The following is a 21,643-nucleotide window of genomic DNA, read 5'->3' on the forward strand; positions in this document are numbered from 1 at the left end:
CACATGCCTGCTTTATTTTATCTTCCGTGGGGGAGGTCATAACGGGGAGATGGCCGAATCTGCAGTTGGGTGACTGGACCATGCCCAGGACTGACCAGTGCCTGGCCTCCCCTGGGAGGGCTGCTGCCCTGGGCTTTGGCAGGGTGGGGGGAGCTGCTTCATCCTCCTGGTTAAGCAGAGGCCTCCAGCCCTGGCTGTGGGACACCTCCCAGCTCCTGCCCTGAGGCCACATAGGCTGCCCCAGGGGAGGGCAGGATGGGGCACTTGACCAGGGGCTAAGAGCAGTGCACCAAGCTTGCATGCTGCTGGGACTGGGGGCAGACCGTGTGGCTGCAGGGGGTGGATTTACAGGCCAAGGGGTGGCTGGAGCAGGGGTTGCCCTGTGCCCAGGGGAGTGGGGTGCGCAGCTGCCCCAAGAGATGCTAGATGAGGAAGCCGGGGTGTGCGGGAGGCAGGGAGCCAGGCCTGTGGCTTGTCTTCTGTTCCCCCCTCGCTTCCTGACCAGGATCCCGCTCTGTCCAGCTGGCTGCTGCCCCCGCCGTGGAGGTGGGTGTCTGTGGCGCAGGGTGTGGAGCTGCTGAAGAACCAGAGGGGCTTTGCCACCCGACCGGCCCTGGAGGGGCTGCTGCTGCTGCCCCATGGGCCCCTGGAGGCAATGCAGCGCCCAGGCGAGAGGCTGTCAATCCTGCGGGGACAGGGCATAGGGGGGCATTGCACTCAAGTGCAGGGAGCAGGGGCAGCCTGTGGGGGGCGCTCTGTCTTGGCCCTAGACCACCCCAACCTGGTGGCTGCAGAGCCAGGGCTGGAGGGTCCAACAGTGTGGCTGGGGGCCTGGTACCTGCTGTCAGCTGCTGTCAGCCCCGGCTGGGGCCAGGTGCTGGTGGGAGCGTTACCTGCTTCCAGGTTCAGAGGTTGGCGTGGGCTGTGCTGTGGCCTGGGGCAGGGCCCTGGGCCCTGGCCCCGGCCCCGGCCCTAATGTTCACGACTGTGGCGTAGCCCCTTCACATCCAATGCATGTGGTCCTGGGGCAGGGGCTGGAGCTGGCTGCTCTCTCCTAGTGGTGCCCTCCAGCAGAGCTAGCACCTCGTGCCAGCTCACCCCCAAGCCATAGCTCCCCCATGACTCTCCCTGAGCATGTGGCTGGACCTAGCCCATGATACTGCCTGGGGGTGTCTGTCACCTATGCTCTGCTCTGCCCTGCCCACGAGCCAGACTCAGGCCTGGAGCTCCCAGAGTTGCGGCCCAGGAGCCCAGCCGGTGGTGGAAGCTCAGCCCCTGGTTTGCAGAGCTCTGGCATCTGGGGGATCTGGGACCAGCTGGGAAAAGAGCTTCCAACCCCGGAGATCCCAGGGAGATGTCCCCCTCCCCCCGCCTCCAGCCGCTCGAGACACTTGTGGCCCATGTGGGAGCACTCAGCATGTCTCCTTGTGAGCCTGGGTCAGGTGAGCTCTTGCATCCACTGGCCACAGACCAGGAGCCTCATGCAGCGCTGGAGGTGGGCATCAATATCAACTGCACTATAGCCAGAATCCTTTCCCCAGCGCTGAAACGCAGCCATGAGCAGCAATGCCTGGTGCTGCCCGGGTGCAGAGCAAACCAGCCCAGACCCAACCAGTCCTGCGGAGGGGCCTGTGATCTCACTGCCTGAGGGCCCAGGTGCAAAGCGCCTGCATCTCCACAGCCTCAGTTGCTCTGGAGCTGAAGGGTTTGTGTGCCCGGCAGGGATGATGCTGTGCCCCCCCGTGCCCTGCCTCCCTCACCTGATCTCATTGTATGACGCCTCGTCTTCGTCCTCCGGCCACTCGCGGACACTCTGGTGATGCAGCCACAGCCCCAGGGCAAGCAGTGCCAGCAGCACCAGCCCCATGGCCAGCGTGAGTCCGACACCCACCGCAGTGCCCAGCGTGTCACGTGGACCTGGGGCAGACGAAGACTGGGGGTCACCAGTGCCGCTCGTGCACAGATGGATGGACACACAGACATGCGGTTGAACAAGGAGTGTCAGGGAGCTGGGAGGGGGGTGAAGGGGCTGCAGCAGGCAGTGGCAGCCTGGCACCCTGCTCCTGCCATCCGCTGGAGATGGGTGACGTGGGCTTCTCTACTGATTGGAGCTCCCTGCCCAGCCACGATGCTACCGCACGAGGGGACAGGGCAGGGGCACTGACTCCAGGGCAGCACCTGCCCCCTTCCCTGGCATTGCTGTGCTCCCATTGAGCAATGGCCCCGCAAAGCCCTGACCCAGCCCAGCCCAGCCCAGGCTGAGGGCATTTGGGCTCGGCCCCTGCAAGGCAAGAGGTGCACGTGCCCACGAACTGCCTGTGACTGCGGGTATCAGGGAGCAGCCTCACCATGGGGAGATGATTAGTGCCCACAGCCAATCAGACCGCTAGCTGGTTCAGGGAGGAGCCAGGCACATCCAATCAGGGCCCACCATGTGCTGCCAGGACTCACCTGCACGGACCTGGAGCTGGAGGGCACAGGAGCGGGTCCCCAGTGTGTTGGCCGCCGTGCAGCGGTACAGGCCCGAGGCCGTAGCGGTCAGGTTGTGCAGGCTTAGCAGGGCCCGGCCATCCCCTACCCGCAAGCACCAGCAGAGAGAGCGGGTCATCTGGGGCAGCTTCAGCTCCTGGGGCAGCCATGCCAGCACCCACCACAGCCCTGGCTCCGCTGCTGTGGTCGGAGGCCGCCATCCACACAGCCCCAGCCTCCTTCCCTTGAACAGGCTTTGTTCTGGTGCGTGACTCATGGCATGTGGCATCTGACACAGGCCACCACTTCCCCCACCCCAGCCCAGGTACCTGCATAGCTTGTCACCAGGGGCTGCGTGTCCGGGGGGTCCTTCTCCCAGGTGAAGATGGGGGTTGGCACTGCTTCCTCCACAGCACAGGACAGGAGGATGCTGCCCCCTTCCTCCCTGCTGCCCTCGCTGGAGCATACAGGCCAGGAGGGGGGCACTGCAGGGACACACCAACACCTTGCCAGGGGCATAGCAGGCCCCGTCTGGCTCCCCCAGCTGGCAGCAAGACCCACCCTGGTTCATTGCCAGTAGGCACAGAGAGCTGCAGAGTGGGAATGGGCAGGGTCTGCGGGCCCTCAAGGGAAAGGTCATCCCTATTAGAGACTGGGCAGTTGGGCACGCGTGTGCCCTCCCATACACACACCTGCACATGTTAAGATGCACAGTTACATGCACCACACCGCAGTGCTGCTCTGTCCTGTACAGAGCCCAGAACACATGGGCAGACACGCTCACATGCATGTGTGCTCTCTAAGCCATGCAGATGCACATGCGGGGCCCCTGGCACTCCTGGCGGAGCGAGAGGTGCGTGGACAGGGGACATACCCAGTACGGTGAGCTGGACAACTCCGATGTTGGGCATCGCGTGATCTGGTGGGTTCATCACGCTGCATTGGTAGGTGCCGCTGTCAGAGCTGCGCGTAGCGTTGAGGGCCAGTGTGGCGCTCTGCGTAGGCGGGAAGGCAAAAGCCACGCGGCCTGTGTATGGGGACAGGCCCTCCACCACCTCCCCCTGCTCGTAGGCCAGGACCTGCCCAGGGGACACAGGGCAGAACTAGGTGTGAACAAGCTATGCAGCTGGTCCACCTGCCCTGTGCACTGTGGCGATGCGCGTGCAGCAGTGCACATGGGTCATGGCACATGCTGTGGTCCCACAGGCACTCACAGGTGGGTCTTGGCCCCTTCCCACTCCAGTGCCCGGATCCCGGACAAAGTCTCAGCACTACTGCAATCGCAGCAGCTACTGCAGCTCATGGGGTGTTGGGGAGGGGCCCGCGCTGCACCCACCTGTCGGGGGGAGCTGGGGTCAGCCACAGGCATCACGGTCCAGATGATGTTGAGACGATTCAGCGGTGCCGTGGTGTGGAAGGAGCAGGGCAGCAGGACGCTTGCCCCGCTCGCCACCTGGACACTGGTGGCCCCCACTGACACCTTCACGGCACTCGTGGCTGGAGGAGATGTGGCAGGGATAGCAGTGGGGCAACGGGCAGGGGGGTGATAGGATCCTGGCCGGGCCCTTTGAGTGTGGGGAATGAGCTGCGCTGACCCCAGGAAGGCAGGACCCAGGCCAGGGCATGAGCAGATGAGCTGTAGTATGCCTGCAACCTTTGGTGGACAGGAGGGTCCTGCCCAGCCTGCAGGGTCCTGCCAAGGGCCTGGATCTCTCCAGGGCACAGCAGAAGGAATCCCACCTCCTCTCCCATCCATGCCTGGGCTGCAGCCCTCTCCTCAGCATCCAGGCTGGGGTGGGGCCCGGATATGTCTAACCCATGCTGGGGTGGGGCCTGGACACATGTACCCCAGGCCGGCATGGAGCCCAGACTTGTCCACCCTCGGCCACAGTGGGGCCTGGATATGTCCACCTCAGGCCAGAGCAGGTCTACAGGCAGGGTTTGATTCTGCCATCGGGTGCTGCTGGAGTCACCCCAGCTAAAGCTTCATCCCAGGCTTGACTCCAAAGCCGGGGACCTGCGAGCAGTTTGGGGAGATGCAAGGTAGGGGAGGTGATGGCTGGGCTGGGGCTGTGCAGCCCATGGGGAGATGGGTTGGGTTCAGGACTATGTTGGGGGTATGGGAGGGGGGGGGGGGTGTCAGGGCTGGGCTCAGGCTCTGGGAGCAGCTGACCTGACAGCCTGAGACAGGGCTGTGGGATTCCCCAGCTGGAGGAAGCCCAGGCCTGTAAGGTGTACAAGGCTCAGTGCCACGTTGGCTGTGCCCTGGAGAGACAGGCTCTGCTCTCAGGCCCCTGGGGCAGAGCGAACTGGGGGAGCTGGGCTAAGGTCTGCCTCCAAGCCGTGGACATGAATTGGCCCCCCTTGATGACCAGCTCAGGCACTGCTCCAGCCCTGGCTGGCTCACGGCACAGCGGGCACCCAAGCAGACTGGACCACAGCCATGTGCCCACGCAGGCCCCTCGCTCTGTACAGGAGGGGGCCCCTGGGGGTCTCAGGGGTGAGGGTGAACAATGGGGCAGTGTCCAACGTGGAGGGATGGGGCAGGGGGGCTACACAGGCACCAGGGAACTGTCTGCTTGGCTGCTTCCCAGGCTGACTGTTAAGGGACCGGCAGTGACAGCTCCTCAGGGTAATTGGCAGTAATTGCATGGAGTCCCCGGCTGAGGAGCCGCAACCCTGCCACATCCAAGGGAGAAAGGGGCTGGGGTCCATTTGCGGAGGCTGAAGCAGCTCCTCCCTGGCAGAGGGACCCTTCTACCAGAGCAGGGGTGAGGGACAGACCCTCACCTCCAAAGCACCCCTGCCTTAGGCGGCAGACAGGTAAGCCAGGAGCTGGCCTGGGCACAAAGCAGCCCTTGAAGGGCCTCTGCAGCAGCGTGAGCTGAGCTGAGCTGAGCTGAGCTGCTGAGGGTCCCCCAGGGATGGACAGAGGTGAGAACCGAACCCAGGAGTCCCGACTCCCGCAGCCTCCGGGATCCTGGCCCCCAGAGCTGGGAGCAGAACCCTGCAGCTCCCAGGAGGAGGCACAAGGGTCCCTGTCCCGGCAGGGTCCCCTCCAGGCATCGCTCCTACCCGGGGCTCTGCACAGGAATGACTGCCCCCAGCCAGTGCTCCCTGCCTCTGAGACCCCCTCCTCTGGGTGGTCTGGCACCGCCTGCCTTGACCCAAGCCACTGTTGGACCCAGGAAGAGCCCCCGGGACGAGGGGCTCAGGCCCGATTCAGGGAAGACTCTCCCCCTCCTGCTCTGGCTTCTCTTCCACAGCCCCCCCTGCCCCAGCCCCCCATACCTGCCACGCAGCAAAGCAGCAGCCACAGGCTGGCGAGTGCCAGGTGGCAGCTAGGGGGTCTCTCTCCAGGGGCCATTGCTGGGGCTCAGCTCAGTTCAGTGAGCGCATCCTGCTCTGCTCTGCATGGATGGCTCCCAGCACTGCCCCTCTCCTGCTTTGTGCCCAGGATGGCACAAGTGGCCCTGCCTCTGACGCTCCCAGCCCCTCCCCAAGGGCAAGCTCGGCCCCTCTCCTGCACTGGGAGAGAGCAGAGGAGAGGGGTCTGAGCTGGGGTCAGAGCAGGGGCCCTTTGCCCCCAGCCCATCTCCAAGCTGGGGCCAGCTGCCTCTGGGCAAGAGGCCAGAGATGGGCAGCGACTGGCGCCTGCATTTCCTTTGGCCCTGACCAAGCACCGCCTCGGCTCTGGGGGCAGGAGGGTTTCAGTGTTTTCCCCAGGGCTCCCAGGGCCTTGTCTGCTTTGGGCCCAAGTGGGTTTTCCAGACATGATCCCCACCCTTAGGCTGCCTGAATTGGGCCAGCTGCAGGACTGGGCTGGGGAGGAGGGGGGGGGGGGGAAGGAAGGGCTTGAACACACCTGTGGGGCACGCACGTAGGGTGGGGATGGAAGAGGGGGCTGCACTGGGGTTCACGCCATACTCACCTCTGCCACAAGAGGCAAATGTCTGCTGGCTGGTAGGAGCAGTAGGTTGTTACCTTGCATGCAGCCCCAGGGGTTCAGCCCCCAGCCTGGAAGAGACTCCTGTGCTTGCTGCTGGCTGATTCTGGGCCAGGATCTGGCCCCACTGCACAGGCAGACAGGATCCCCCAGCCCAGTACAGGGTCAATGACTGCAGCTGAGAGATGCTCGGAGCTGGGGTGGTCCCACAGCTGGTTCATATGGGAGTGGGGGCGGACGGTTACTGGTGTCATTACAGGGGTGCAGAACCTGCTGCAAATGCCACTAGCTGGTGATGCAGTGGCCAGATCCCACCATAGCCCCTTCTCTTTGCCATCCGGGACCAGCTAGGCCAGTATGGTACAGCTGCTGCCATGGCAGGAGCGTGAGGACTGACCCTGGGGAAAGCAGACTTGCTTTGTATGTGGGGAAGGCCTTTGTGCCTGGGCCCGAGCATCCGGATTAGCTGCAACCCTGGAGCCTGCCCACACATCACCCCTTCTCGCCACTCTGATGCATGTGATAATGATGGAAGGGGGTCTCTAAATGCCCTAGGCTGCCGGGAGAACCCCGGCCCCGAGGGCAGGCAGAGATGTCCACCCCCTGCCCCACTTGCCTCCTCCCTGGGGTTACCTGGCAGTTCAGGCACTGGGCTAGTTCTCAGGTGAGCTGAGTCCTGGCCCCTGCTGTGCCCGGTGCCTGTGGGCTTGCCCAAGGGGATCAGGCTCTTGTGGCCTGAGGTTCCTGCCTGTGCTGTGGGGCCTGTGAGGCTCTTGGGGGCAGCGACCAGTCTGGGTCAGCACTGCTGGGGACAGGGAAATACCCACTGAAGGGATCAACCACCTGCTACAGCTGCACTTCCATCTGGCTAGATTTTGACTCCTTCAGGTGGCTCACTGCAGGGCATCCTGCTCCAGCGCAGCCCAGGATGGAGACCCTGGCGCAGGACTGCCTGGACCACACCAGGCTATGGGCCCTCCGCGGCCTCCAGCTGCAGTTTCAGCTGTGCTAGTCCCCCAACTTCTCATTTATGCTCTTCCCATCTGCAGACTCCTGGTCAAGCTCCTTCTGGTTCTGCCCAGGCTGGCCCCCAGCCTGCCCAGGAAGGAGGCTCTGGCTGGGAGATGGGGTGAGTGGGGGGCTGTCTTCCTCCCTCCTCTGCTCATGTCATCTCACAGGCAGCATCTGTCGCCTCTCTCCACTCACCAGGGGCCAGTCGGCACTGGCCCAAGCACTCTACTCTGGTTCCCATCCAGCTCCCTTCTTACAAACCTGCCACCTCCCTCAGTCCCTGCCCTGATTTTTTATGATCTGTCTCCAGAAATCATCTGCTCCCATTTAAAGCGGACTCATCCCCTTTTTTCCAGGAAGGCTTAGGCTTAGGGTCAGCAACATTTTGGGGCAGAGCACCAAAAACACCTGCAACCTCGACTTGGAAGATGTTGGCGGCAGACAGCAGGGAGCTGAGCGGGGGCCTAAACTTGTGCCAGCGCAGCCCCAGCCCATTCCCCACCGTCTGCCTCGAGGTGTGCACGCACCCGCCAGCAACAAGCCAGGCTGCGGCTCCACGGACCCTGGTGCAGCCGCTTGCAGCCTCCTGGCTACCTGGCACAGCCGGCCCCTGCCGCCCGCCACTGAGCCCAGGCTGCTGGCAGCAAGTGTTGGGGAGGCTGCAGGCAGCTGCACCGGGGTCCAGGGAGCCCTGGCCTGACTTGTTGCTGCCTGCGGGTGCACGTGCACCTCAGGGCGGGCAGCCCCGAGGGGCTGGATCCTTGTGGCAGCGCAGCCCCCACCCTTCCTGCCTCTGCCCCGAGGTGCACGTGCCAAGAAAACACCTTCGTGGGCTGGGCTCTGGTATCTGCGTTGGCTTCGAGTCACTTCGATCACCCCTGGCTTCGAGTCACTTGTTGGGCACTTGCCCACGATCCCCTGGCACAGCCCAAGGCCTGGCTCTAGCCGGGCAGGAGGCTCTGGCTGGGGTCGCCTCATCCCTTCCCGTCTCCGGGCAAAGCCGTGCCGGGCAGCGTGGCTGCGGGGAGGCCGGGTGGACTCTCTGCCCCCGCTCCCAGGCCTGCTTCCCTGCAGCTGTGCCCTGCTGTGGGGCTCCAGCGCCCCGGGCCCGCAGGAACCTGGCAAACCACCACCCCACGTCAGTGCAGGTGCGGGGGCTGCAGCACCCCCAGGCCCCGCCCCTTCCCAGCCAGGGGGCGGGGCTTGCAGGCCGGGGACAGTGGGGAAATTCTCAGCCCGCCGCTGCAGCGCAGAGGAGCTGCAGGAGGGGCGGGGCCGGGCAGGCGGGGCCAGTCAGGTGCAGGCGGAGCGGGTGGGCCCCGCTGCTCCGTGCGGCCGGGAACTTGCAGACGGGGCCTTGCCGCGCCCTGCCGGGGCTGAGCCAGGTTATGCTACACGTGCGGGGACTGCTGGGCCGGGCGGGGCTGCGGGGCACTCGCACCTGCACCGGCCCCGGCCCCGGCAGCACCAGCACCAGCACCATGCAGCGAGGTGAGGCGCCCGGCACAGGCCTGTCCCTGCGGGTGGGGGAAAGCAGCTCAGGTGCCGCAGCCCGGGCTCCTGAGCACGGCGGGGGGGATCAGGAAGGGATTACCACGGAGGGGGGATCAGGAAGGGATTTTGCCCCTGGTCGGATTGCTGTGGATCAGGAAGGGGGGTTGCCTTTCCCTGTGGCAGGGGTATGGCCCCCACCGGGGACCTCTCGAGCATCTCTGGCAATGTTTCGAAGAAGCAGGATATGGATGGAGTGACCCCCGGCTTTCGCAGCTTGGGTGTCCGGTCTGTGCCGCGCGGAGGGTCGATGGAAGTTTTATGTCGAGGTCCGATTGTGGTTTGTCTGGGATGCTTTGCACGGGGCTGATTCCGCCTCAAGCAGGGTTGGAGTAGATGTGACCTCTGGAGCTCCCTTCCAGGGTTTTCTGCCGTGTCATTCCCTGGTCAGACCAGTTTTTTGAATGGTTTTGCTTGGCGCTACCACTGGGATTGTAGCTGAATCCACCTGGCGCAGGCAGCCTTCCCAACAGGTGCTGCAGGCTGGGTTTTGGCCTGGTGCCTGCCCAGCCCAGTCCACAGCTTGTTCACCTGAAAGCAGGTGGCAGCACTTCAGTGCCCCATCCCAGCTGTGCCCCATCCCAGCTGCTCCAAAACCAGGGAGAAAGCCGCCTGGTTTCCTGGCCTGGGAATGTGACGTTGCTGGAGGGAGACTGAGAATGAGGTGGCTCTGAGCCGGCCCCGTGGGCTTTCAGCTCTCCCTGTCTCCAAATAGATCTGGGATGACTTAAATGAGATGCCAGGCTACAGAGAAGGGGGATATGGAGAAGCTGTGCCTTCTGCTCCAGTTGGTAAGGTGGTTGCTGGGTTTACATCATGTACATGAGAGCAGGATTTGGCCTGTGGTGCCTTGGGCAGGCAAAAGTGTACAAGACCACAGGGCTACTGGAATCCTGTTCCCAGGGTATCAGTGATCAGGGGTGATTGTAGGAACCCAAAGCTGGCTTTCACCTTCTCTGTCGTAAGCAAGGCCCAGGTCATGTGTGCTTATTGGGTCGTAGTCTGGGGGAGGCTGGGAGTCGCTCTTCCCAGGCAATGGGAAAGGCTGCTGGGGCACATCTCTTACTGGCTGCAGTCGGGACTCCCCTGGTGAGACCGCACTTTGCAAAGCTGGAAGCAGCTGCCTGACCCTTGCCCATCAGGGGAGGGGCATTGATCTCTCACAGAGAGGGGAGGTGGTGACTGTTGGCTTGTTTCTGTGGTTGATGTAGGTAACAACATCTCCTACGAAGACATGAAGGCACTGGTCGCTGGCGGGGGAGCTCACATCTTTGACGTGCGCTCTCCGGAGGAGGTGGCCAACGGGCACATTGCCAACTCCATTAATATCCCAGGTGAGCATGTCGGAGGAGCTCTCCCTGGCACAGGATGGTGCTGGAGCCCGACGCTCTGGACGGGACGGGGCTTTGTCCCGGTTGTCTGTACGTGGAGGGGGTGGGATCCTCACTAAAGATCCTCTACTTGTGCTGAGGCCTGTTCCCCCTGCTGCCCTGGCCACACTCCACTTGGGGCAGCTGCCCTGTCTCTCTGCAGGGGTCTGACTCCCAAACCCTACCTGAATGTGCCCGTTTCTGTGCCCTACTCGGCTGCTGCATTTCCACAGTGGGTGAAGTGCCTGCTTGTCCTGGGAAGCACTTGGGGATTGGGGATCCCATCCACGGACTGTAGAGCATTATCCCCTGTGCAGTCGCAGGGAGGCTCTGCCCTCAGTCCCTTCAGCGTCGAGATGAGGTCCTCTGCCGTCTGTGCTAACCAAGCAGCTCCATCAGAGGGAAGCAGCAGCAGGCTGCTATCTGGTAGGGACTGAGTCAGTTAGCTGAAGAGGACCTCTTCCTAGGGCTACCCCAGCGCTGCCCTCCTTCCTCTTCTTTCTTTTCCAGTGACAGAAATTGAAGAAGCCCTGAAGATGGATCCTGAGACATTTAAGATGAAGTATGCAGTGGACAAGCCCCAGGTGGATGAGAAGAACCTCATCTTCCACTGCCAGATGGGCCGGAGGGGGGCTCTCGCCGCAGAGATTGCCAAGACCCTCGGCTATACCAAGTGAGCCCACCTTCCCCAGAGCAGCCCCTGGCCATAGTGTGTCTGACCTTTTGGGCCTCTTGTTTGCATGCCAGGAGCACTATGAGCCTGGAGGCATGAACAGGGTGCAGTGCAGCCCTGGGGGAGAGCCTGTGGGTGTGTTCTCGTCTGGCAGGTCACAGAAGAGCCTTGGGGTTGATGGGGAAGGAAAGGGTACTCCTCCCAGGAGGTCCTGGTTCTGCTTTCACTGGCGTGCAACTTGCACCAGGGCCATGGTCTGGTCTTAGGGAGAAGGGACAGATTCCCCAGGGCATGGTCTCAGGCCCCCAGAGCCCAGCCTGCCTTGCAGTGGATCTGTTCCCTCCCCATGTGCTGCCCTAGGCTAGCCTGTTACAGCTGTCTGACCTGGCTGAGGGGGAGCTGGGCTGGGAGAGCTGTAGCCTGTAAGGCAGAGGCCTGATACCAGGGGGACTGAAGGTCCTGAGAAGGCTGCAGGATGTTACTGAGCTTGTCCCAAGGGCCAGTTCCACTGAAGGGAACTGGGTGACCACAGGGATCCGTAAAGTGTGTCCTGTACCATGCTGTCGTGCACCTCAGGTCTGTTGTACAGCTCCCTCCACTGGTCTGGGCTCTGCTGCTTTCATGAGGGCTCCAGGCTGGGACTGACTCTTTTGGCCCTGGCAGCTGTGGGTAAGCCCTGGTGCCCATTATAATCCTGTGCGTCTCCTCCTTTTGCTGTAGTGCCCGTAACTACGCTGGCGGCTACAAGGAGTGGTCTGAGAAGGAAGGGAAGTGAGTGTGGCAGGGCTTGTCAAGGCCAGTGCCTTTGTCTTTTCACCTAAGTGCCAGCACCGCACTGCAGACTCTTCCTCTGCTTCACTGCCATGTCGTCCTCCCCTGGCTGCTTTTGCCCAGTGTTGCGGTGCGCCTGTCTGGACATCCTGCCTAAAACACCGGCCTTTGAAGCTGCCGCTTGACTCTGAGCCTGGCCTTCCGGCCTGGAACCTGCACTTGTTCGTTCTCTACCTGCAGCATGGCTGTCCTCTTAACCCCGGTATTTGTACCTTGGTGGGGGTCCTTCCTCTTCTCCCAGGTCTGTCCTGTTGATGGGGAAAGAGGCTTTTTTAGATGGCAATAAAATTGGATGCTTTGCAACACCCAACTGTGTTTTGTAGCCCCCTGTGCAGGCATGACCCGCTGGGAGAGAGGTGCTGGTGTGCAGTATGGAGTCCATCCAGGGGAGCTGATCTGAAAAAAAGTCCATAGTAGTAGCTCCTAGCAAACATGTGCGTCTCATCCACAGAGAGCCACCAAGCTAGGGCACCTCATCAGTGATCCCAGCAGGTTGTCAACCCTATGCTTGCTGGGCGTGGGGTAAGGACGCTTGGGGTCTTTTCCTGGCCTGCTGGAGGGGGGGAGGGGAGTCGAGTCACTTCTTCGCCTCAATTTCCACACGTGTATAACGCTGACCTTTCTTTTCCTGGATGTCTCTGGGAGAAGAGCCAGGCATTGCTATTCTCTGGCTGCTGCGTGGGTTTGAAGGCTGGATTGGGTGTGCACTCAATGCAGTGATAACAGATGGGAGGGGCAGGACTGGAATTAAGAGATCTAGCACTGAAATGAGGCAATGCTGCAGTTGCACAAGGGTTGCAGATCAGCGGAGAGAAAACCGGCTCCCCAGAAATGCCACCCTCTGCCTTTTGTAGCAGAGAAGAGCATACCTAGGCTTTGCTAGCATCTCATGGGTGGCAGGCAGGTGCCATGAGGCTTGGTAAGTAATTACTGTGGAGCTGCAGGCAGACACAACGTGCAGATGCAAGAGCTGGGCTCCAGCAGCAGCATAACAGGATTCCAGCCTCTCTGAGGAGTCCCGTGGATACCGTATATAGCACCTAGGGGCTGGCTTAGTCCAGGGACTGTGGTAATTGGACCACGGGACAGTGCTAACGAGACAAGCAGGACCGGTTTGGCCATGTTGTCAGAGGAGGTGCCTAGCAATAGCAGCTCTGTAGGGAAATGGTGGGGGGTTCCTTAGAGACAGCCACAAACAAAGCCACTGCCACCTGGCTGGTGCTGTTGCAGGCAGGGCTCTCCAGCTGCTGAAGCCCTCAAGGAGAGGGAGACTGGTCTCTGATGATCTTGTGTGCTGCTGTCTTTCCACCCAAGCCGCTCGCAGGGTGAGGGAGGAAGGGTGCAGTGCAGGACTGTAGGCATGCTGTCCCTTCCAGTCTCTCTGCCCACTCAAAAGTACAGCCTACTGGTACTGTGTGGATAGTGGCACCTGATTCTTAAGCCCATGGACAGACAGTGTTCAGGAATGAATCCCATGTCCCTCTGTATGGAAAGGCTGAATGTTGACAGCTTGGTGGGGGTATCAAAGCTCTCTACTGGTGCAGAGCTCAGAGGCAGATGCTCAGCCATGAGTGTTGGGGATATAGGGTGGTCCAGGGCCTCCTGGGCCATCAAGCCCAGCTCTCCCTGCCTTTGTAAGCAGCCATAGACCCAAGGATTCTCCCAAATCACTTTAGATCCTCCCATGCAACTCCAAGGAACTGACCATAAGATGCTGAGGATCCATCCAGCATGCCACGTGGGAAGGGGGAGCCAAGGGCCCATCCTTGTAATGACAGGGAAGTAGCTGGTTAATACAGGATTCACAGGTACTAATTAGGACTGTACACTGCATTAGGGAGGCGGGGAAAGTCTCCGGAGTCCACGCCAGTGTTATCTAGGGAAAAATCTTTCTTGATCCTCAAACAGGGATCAGGCTAGCCATGAACATGAGAATGAGATACTCTGGCCAAGACTTTTAAGTGGGAGGATCCGTGTACTCCAGTCAAACCCTGCCAGCCTTAGTTGTGGCCCACATGCTGATTGTTGACCTGAGAAGTCCCTGTCCTGTCATGTTATCCCTTCCATAGACTTGCCCAAGTCAGTCTTTAAGCCAGTCAGGTTCAATGCTCTCACCACTTTCCTTGGAAGAGCATTTCAGAACCTGCTCCTTTGGTGGCAAAAAAATGCTTGATTGACAGTCTTCACTTCTCTGTAGCCAGGGTGTGGCCTTTTCACCTGGTGCTGGTGTTGGCTTTTCAGCCTAAAAAGCTCTTCCACTAGTGTAAAGGCTGTTTCTGTCCTCTCCATCTCCAGTTGAAGTAAACCACCGCACTCCTTTGATCTTTCATAAGAAAGTTTCCATTCCCTTGCCATCTTCAGGGCCCTTCTTTACACCCATTCTAATGTAGGTCAATTGATGTTAATTGAACATTGGTGAACAGAACTACACAGAGTCCTGGGGTCTTTCCAGTTCCTTGTGCAATGGTCCTAGGGCCTCGTTGCCTCTACCTGGGGCACCCTAGGATAATAGCTTGCAGCCCCTTGCTCAGTATATGGCAGCTCGAAGAGCACACACAATTTCTGCTGACACCCCGGGGTAAATAAAAGCTAGCCCGTAGCGGCTCGGCTCTCAGTGAAAGAGGTCAGCTTTCATTTACTTCTGGGTAAGAACAGGCAGTTCCTACAGAGCAGCGGATGCAGGACAAATCCTACCTCCCTTATCTCCCAGTAACCAGTTTACTGTATTTGTACAGTATCTAGTACAATAGGAGCCTCCTCCTGGCTGGAAGCTGTTCACATCTAATACAGCCATTCTCAATCTGGCAGTCATGACCCCAGGTGGGGAAATACAATCAGCAGTCAGGCTCATGTATGAGCTGGGCATTGGGTGCTGGAAAGGCTGGGAACTGGTGTTCAAATGATAACACCTGGTCGTGCCCCAGACACTCAGTGATAAATGACTAAATCCTGTTTTGTGCCCCCCGAAAAATGGGGGCGATGATGATAACGTCCTATCCCAGGGGAGTATGGCAAGGACCTGAAATCCAAGTATTCTTTGCCCTTTGAATGCGTATGCAGGGTTAGTATTTTATACTGTTGTCAGTCCAGCACTGGCCACCAGAAGTCAGTGTGTTCCCAACGATGGGCTCACAGTACACGCAGCAGCAATAGAGATGTCCACGGAGTTGGGAGTCATCTGATTTGGAATGACAAAGTCGAAAGCATTGTCTTGGTGTGGATAAAATGGGTGGTGTTAGCATACGTTACAGGCCGGCATGGGCATGGCAGCCTCGATTTAACCGTTGAACTAAGCAGCAAGGTTCCACCCTAGATATTAAGCCAGTTCAGCGTGACTTAGCTATGCTGATATTATCAAGGTCAAGACTTCAAAAATCATGAGCAAGGCCAAAAAACATCATGAGAATAACTTAGAAATAGCAAGAGAGGCAAGGGGGTGTTTGGACAAGGCTTTTGGGTATAAACTGGCATTGGTCAGGTCTGAGCAACGGGTACTTTGTACCCAAAAGTTTGCCTAACATCTCTTAACTATATAGCGGATCCAATAAAAGATACCTCAAAAAAACCCTTGCTTCTTGAACGTTTCCTGGACTGTCATGGCTGTAATAATACTCCAGACCTATTTAAAAGGAGCAAGTTTAGGTTCTTTCTGTTTTCTGAGTCTTCATGGTCACACACAGATACATTTCAAGCTTTTACTTGCATCTATAATGGCTAGAAACAACAAGTGATAATCCCCCTGAGTTGCGTGACTCCAAGAATTAGAACTTGGAGAGAAAACCTGATGGTGTTTGTAGGATTTTCACTGGTGGAAAATCTTTTTTATGGCGCAGTTTTCTGTCTCTGCATCTCCATTGCAAAGCCTTTTGCAGAAACACGCTACCTTTGACCATGTTTTTTAACAGAAAAAAGTCAAAGTGTCATTTCAGCCTTTTTCCCATTTCCCTTATGTTGGAGTTTTGTCTCTGTGGGGTGGGAACGCTTGGGTTTCATTTCAGCTGCAGTAACCTCTAGGGCTGTGCAAAATTTCACCATCAGTTTTGTTTCGATGCTGTTTTGACCTGTTTTGAAGTCAAAACAGCAAAATCGAAACGGAACAGATATGGTTGAAACAAAATGAGGCAAGTCGAAACATTTTGCTGTTTCAATGCTGTTTCAACGTTTTGCCCATGGGCTATAATGGGAAAGGTTGAAACAGCCTATAATTTTATCATTTCTGGCCATATTTAGATGAAACTTGCACAAATGGTAGCCCCTTTTGAGGGCATGATGCCCGCCAAGTTTCAAGAGAAGGTTGCAGGAGGTTTGGAGAAACTGCACTGCAAAATCTTGAAAGCAAAACTCATGTCACATGTATGTGTTAAGCCACAGTGGGGTCAAAACTGCAGAGATGGTAGCCCCTATGGAGGCCACAAAGCCTGCCAAGTTTCAAGGAGATAAGTGCAAGGGGGGTTGGGGAAACTGTACCCCAAATGGTCACAGTCTGGACACCGTAGTTGTGAAGTAGTTTTTCCTAATGTTGAGCCTGAAACAAGCCTTAAACGATCTTCCAGGAGTTTGTGACCATTACTCCTAGTTTTCCCTAAGGGTGCCCTGGTGAACAGTTGTTCACTGATCCCTAGATGCATGCTTCTGATGCAGTGGCAAGCTGCTACCAATTCTCTGCTCAGCCTTCTCTTTTTCAGGCTGAAGAGTCCTAGGTCCTTCAACCTTTCCTCATATGGCTTGCTGTGCAAGTCTCTGATCATATGGGTAGCCCTTCTCTGGACTCTCTCAAGCACTACCACGTCCTTGTTAAGGTATGGAGCCCAGAACTGGACACAGTCCTCCAGCTGCAGTCTTACCAGTGCTGAGAAGAGCTGAGTAGAGCAGGAAAATCACTTCCTTGCAATGGTTTTGCTGCAGATGCATCAACTGATGCATGCCAGCGTATTGTTGGCCCTGCTGGCTACAGCATTGCACTGCTGGCTCATGTTCATACTGTGGTCAGTTATTACCCCCAGGTCTGTGGTGGCGAGTGATGGGGGATCTTCAGTCCTGCTGCCTGTTGAGAGGCAGCAGTTGCACAAGCACCCATGTTACGAGTTTTGTCTGTCAGCAGCTAGAGGTGCCCGGCCCCAGAACCCCTCTGCACTGATCTCCTCCACAGCTGCAGGCTTCGTGGCTGCAGCAGGGCCTAGCAGCCAGGCCTGCAGTAGTTCCCTCCTCCCCCTCCAACCGTGCCCCAAGACAGAGACAGCCAATTGCGCGAGCACCCATGACACGAGTTTGCCTGTCAGCAGCTAGGGGTGCAGGGCCCCAAAACCCAGAACCCCTGCACCGATCTCCTTGACAGTTGGCAGGTGTTGTGGCCGCAGCAGGGGCCACCATCCCTGCAGCTTTCACCCAGCTGCGCCTTAACACACAGTATCACCCCGTCATGAGTTTTGCTTGTCAGCAGCTTGAGGTGCAGTTTCCCCCAAACCCCTGCACCTATCTTCTTGAAAATCGGCTGGCTTTGTGGCCTCCACAAGGACTAGCATGCCTGCAGTTTTGACCCCGCTGTGGCTTAACACACACACATAACATGAGTTTTGTGTTCAGGATTTTGGGGTTCAGTTTCCCACCTATCTCCTTGAAACTTAGCAGCCTTTGTGGCCTCCACAGGGCTACCAACCCCACAGTTTTGACCCCGCTGTGGCTTAACACGTGCACATGACACGTTTTGCTTTCAAAAATTTGGGGTTCACTTTCTCTGAACCCCCTGCACCTATCTTCTTGAAATGTGGCACGCTTCATGCCCTCAGAAGGGGCTACCATTCCTGCACGTTTCATCCACATCAGGTCAGAAATGACAAAGTTATAGCCTGTTTCAACCTTCCCCATTATAGCCTATGGGCGAAACGTCAAAACGGCAAAACGTTTCAATGGAACAAAACGGAGCAGCCGTTTCGACTCGAAACAGAAGTCAAAATGAAACACAGATCTGTTGAAGCTGAACGCTGCCGTTTCGCACGGCCCGAGTAACCTTTGCAGCCCCTAAATAGCGACACTGAGAGATGCACATTTGTAATGATTTACACTCCATCCAGGTAAAGACCTATAGTGTTTATGTGCATTTTGCTTTGGCAGCACCTGAAGGAGATGATTGCGCATGACAAAAACTTCCCGCTGCTTCCAAATCAAAGGGTGTTGTTTCGTTTTTGTTTTTGCAGTTCGGAGCCCGTGAAGAAGTGGGAATTGTGGAGTTCTGGATGGAGATCCTACCCCCGCCCCGACCCGCCGGCCCCTAGCGGTGCGGCCAAGCGGGCCGTGCTCGTTTAAGCAGGGCGACGCATCCTCAGAGGCGAGAAGGATGGCGCCCCGTGATCCCTGCCCCACCCAAACTGTAAAACCAGCTGCCGGGGAGGGCGGTGGCCTTTTTTGGGGCAGTGCTGCGGGAGTCACGCGGCTTCATGGCATATTGTCACCGCCCTGATTCCTGCTCATCTCTCCGCTCCACGGGCCCTAAGGACCCTCCTTGGTTTGTAACGGTGTCCATGCCCCAGGACTCAAACTGTCCTGTGCTCGGCAGTGCTGCTATGTAACGTCTACGGGACAACTGACGGAACAGCCTGAGATAGTTTTGACTATTTCTTTCACCGGTTGTGACTCCTCTGACTCTTCTTGCTCTCTTCACTATGCTTTGACTCTTGGACTATTTTTTGTTGACTCTTTTGACTGTCTGTTGGGTTTCTGTGACACACTGTAGATGGAGCCCGTGTCCCGATCCGATTGTACTGGGTTTTGCTCTGATCTTAAAGTGCGGGCCAGGGCGAGCCCCTGCGGCTATTGGTCAAGTTTTTAGTTTCTCGTGAACTGCAGGGAAATGTGTCATGCTACAAGTAAGGCTTTGCCCCCACACAGTCCTGGATCTGCTGCCACGATGGGGCTCTAATCCTGTACGACTGCACGGGGGTGGGGGGTGCATCCCCTTCCCAGAAGCCTCTCTGATTACCACCCCCCCCCCGGACTGGGGGTGGCCTGGACACTTTAGGGCTTAAAAGGCCCTGGCACAAGCATGGCCCTGTCACCATAGCAACCCAGGTGCCTCTTGGGCGGGATCTCCCTCTCAGGACGTCAGGGAGGTAGTGCCCCTAGCTCGGCTTCTGATTGGCTGCCCTCTGGCCTGGCCTTCCCTCTTCTCCCTTACCTGCGGGCGCTGCCTATCACGTTTCAGCCAATCAAAGCAGAGCCTCAGGTGAGCGAGCCACTCCGGGGGGCGGGGCCTGTTTTGGAGGCACCCACGAGACCGATTCCGAGCTCAAGGAAGGGGGTGGGTCGTATGACCTGGAAGGGGAGAACCAATCCGAGCTTGGGAGGGCGGGGCCTCACTTGCGAGGGGGCGGGACTTCAGCATGGGCGGTGCCGCGGGGCGGGAAGCGGCAGCGGCGATGGCGATGGCGGGGCGGACGTGCAGGCGGCTGCTGCTGCTCTTCGGCTGCTGTGAGTGCGAGATCTCGTGGGGCCGGGGCCGGGACGGGCTCCAGGCCGGGTTGGTCCTGCTCCGCGGCCCCGCCTGTGCTGCTCGATGTCCCCGCGGCCCCCTGACCCCTCCCAGGCTTCCGGGCTGTCCCGAAATGCTGGCAGCGCGGGTGGGAAGGGACCTCCAGCCCCAGCCGGACGCCCGGGGCGCGCAGGGAGCGAGGGGAGCCCATGGTACCGTGGGGGCGCTGCCCAGAGCCCCCCTCGCCCCGCGCCTGCGGCCCTGGCTTTCCGCAAGAGTCAGCCCGAGACCTGCGAGCCGCTCCTTGCTCCTCCGATTTCCCCCGCGAAGCCCAGCCCCAGAGGGTTTCGTCACCCCGGTTATTCCCGCGGGTTCCCGTGCCTGGGCGGGCGGGACGCAGGCACAACAGGTCAAGCGCCGAGAAACCAGGAGCGCGTCCGCCCAGGTCCCCGCCAGACGACCGAACGCGGCTGCTCCCCAGCCCGCTCGGCAGGGCGCTGCCCGGAGAAACCCCCGCCTGTTTCTCCGACCGAGGAGAAAGCCTCTGGTTTTGGCTTTGTGAAACTTGTGGGTTTTATTTTTCGAAGGAAAGGGCTCCGCGCTTGCTGGCGTCTGAGCTGCCGGCAGCGTGGCAGCGACGGGACGGTTATTAACGCACAGTACCCTGCTGTTTCCTACGAGCATCTATGGACAAGCCAAGTGGGACAGATAGGGACGCTCGTAGAGCTGATGCGTGATTAGCAGCTTCTGCTTGGCTCTTGTGGTTAGCTGTGCAAGTGTGGCACAGGGCGGTGGCCAAATCAGTTGTGTGTGATGCTGAAGTAGCTGGGGAAGGCTCTTTCTGTCCCTTTTAAAACCCTCCAGTCTGCCCACCTCCCAGCGCCTGGGGCACCACTGTTCAGTAATCGCTTGTAATGACCTTCTCCTCTTTCTAAGGCACCCCCCTCTGCCCGCTTCTTTGTTCTCATCTTTTGTCTAACCCAAGTCTGTGTGCCACAAGTGGCATCGGCAGCTTTGTGTGCACCAAAAAGGTTGATGCCCGCTGATTTAAACCTCAGCGTGGGAGTTGTTTATGATCCAGTTTGTGCCACGGGTCCTAATTCCTGCTCCGTGTCCTTGGGTACTGCTCTGCCAGAAGTGAAACAAAAAAAAAAGAGAAAACTGCTGAAGACTTCAGACCTTTTACGCAGAGAATAGACGCTGCTTTAACTTGACTCTGAAAACAGGCGCTCCCTTAAATGAGTTAGGTGCTTGCAACAGCTTTTCCCATAAAGGTTTTACTGATTTAATCTGCGGTGGTGGAGTCTCCATCCTTGGAGGGTTTTAAGACCCAGGCAGACAAAACCTTGGCTGGGATGATGCTGGCCCTGCTATGAGCAGGAGTTTGGACTAGATGTGACCTCCTGAGGTCCCTTCCATCCCCCATGCTCTATGATTGTAACCCAAGTGCTGCAAAATCCTTTCAAGGTTGTCCTCGACGGTCTGTGCAATAGTGGCACTGCGAGGTGTGCTACATACAATTCAGGAGAGAAATCCAGAGACTTCCAGTAGGAATCCAGCAAGCCACATGCACCCTGCCCTGCCGTGGGCTTAGCAATACAAGAACTGCTCTAGTATTATTTTTTTTCCATAGTCAAAAAAAATTACAAAGTGGAAACGAGAGCTGTTATTTTCAGAGGGGCCTTGAGTCTAGTGAGAAGCATTGGTTTAAACAGCATCTTCCTTCCCTTCTCGCCTGCACTGGATGGGGAGCAGGGGGGTTGCCACCATCTTTGCCTGTGCTGGAGTAATGAAGGTGATCTATGGCAGCCTCTGTCTGTGAATCAGGAAGGGCACAAGCCAAGGACCCCAGGTAGAGTTTGCTTTCCACCTAGGGCTAGAGATACTGTCAGTGGGCAGTGCCCCGGCAGAAGGGGAAGGCTCCTCAGTCATCGGAGGAGTGTGCGTGCATCTCAGATAAACTCGCTTTGAGCTTGGGACACGCAGGCCTGGCCACGTGTGCTTGCCCTAGGCCATGTCTCCACTTTGGACTAATGATGTTGCCCCAGCAAAAGTCTTCTGGCCTGGCTGAGGGGTTTAGGAGCATGTGAAGTCCTCGGTCGTTCAGCACGGCTCTACATGTCCCAGCACTTGGTAAGAGCAGACCAAGAGGCTGCGTCACCTGCTTTGTTTGCATGTTATATTGCATGAGCCTCAGAGCCCTGCCTTTTTCCAGGCTGTCTTGCGCTGCAGGCTGCTCAGTAGGCCAGCCTTTCAAGAGCTGGAGGGTGTACCCCCCCCAACCTCCCCCCAGCCCGGCCGGTATCTGTTGGTGAGGTCATTTCTGG

At 58.4% G+C, this 21,643-nt stretch overlaps 2 protein-coding genes across 5 annotated transcripts in view; both read left to right on the forward strand.

Annotated features, from left to right (window-relative positions):
- The first annotated feature begins 8,704 nt into the window (after positions 1-8,704).
- TSTD1 (thiosulfate sulfurtransferase like domain containing 1) lies at positions 8,705-18,669 on the forward strand. Of its 3 annotated transcripts, XM_059718857.1 has the most exons (5): positions 8,833-8,917; positions 9,693-9,768; positions 10,189-10,311; positions 10,858-11,020; positions 18,046-18,669. In XM_059718857.1, exons 2-5 carry the CDS (start codon positions 9,714-9,716, stop codon positions 18,152-18,154), a joined length of 450 nt encoding a protein of 149 aa, XP_059574840.1. In that variant the 5' UTR covers positions 8,833-8,917; positions 9,693-9,713; the 3' UTR covers positions 18,155-18,669. The 3 variants fall into 3 exon arrangements, with proteins under 3 accessions (XP_059574839.1, XP_014457513.2, XP_059574840.1); XM_059718856.1 differs by lacking the exon at positions 9,693-9,768 and having other exon boundaries at positions 8,705-8,917; XM_014602027.3 differs by lacking the exons at positions 9,693-9,768; positions 18,046-18,669 and adding an exon at positions 11,741-12,156 and having other exon boundaries at positions 8,717-8,917.
- A 551-nt stretch (positions 18,670-19,220) lies between these two features.
- Positions 19,221-21,643, forward strand: part of LOC109281933 (junctional adhesion molecule A-like) — a 40,812-nt gene continuing 38,389 nt past the window's right edge. For both annotated transcript variants that reach the window (XM_059718854.1, XM_059718855.1), the window contains exon 1: positions 19,221-19,315. In XM_059718854.1, coding sequence (XP_059574837.1) covers positions 19,228-19,315 — 88 coding nt within the window. In that variant the 5' untranslated portion in view covers positions 19,221-19,227. The remainder of the gene's footprint in view (positions 19,316-21,643) is intronic.

Source organism: Alligator mississippiensis, chromosome 15, assembly GCF_030867095.1.
Source record: "Alligator mississippiensis isolate rAllMis1 chromosome 15, rAllMis1, whole genome shotgun sequence".
In the NCBI taxonomy this organism is placed as follows: Eukaryota; Metazoa; Chordata; order Crocodylia; family Alligatoridae; genus Alligator; species Alligator mississippiensis.

Excerpts from the sequence above, each read along its gene's own strand:
- TSTD1 (XM_059718856.1), top strand. The coding sequence starts at position 8,815 with ATGCTACACGTGCGGGGACTGCTGGGCCGGGCGGGGCTGCGGGGCACT. Across the intron at positions 10,312-10,857 it reads CAACTCCATTAATATCCCAG|TGACAGAAATTGAAGAAGCC; the intron begins GTGAGCATGTCG and ends TTTCTTTTCCAG. Across the intron at positions 11,021-18,045 it reads AAGACCCTCGGCTATACCAA|TTCGGAGCCCGTGAAGAAGT; the intron begins GTGAGCCCACCT and ends TTGTTTTTGCAG.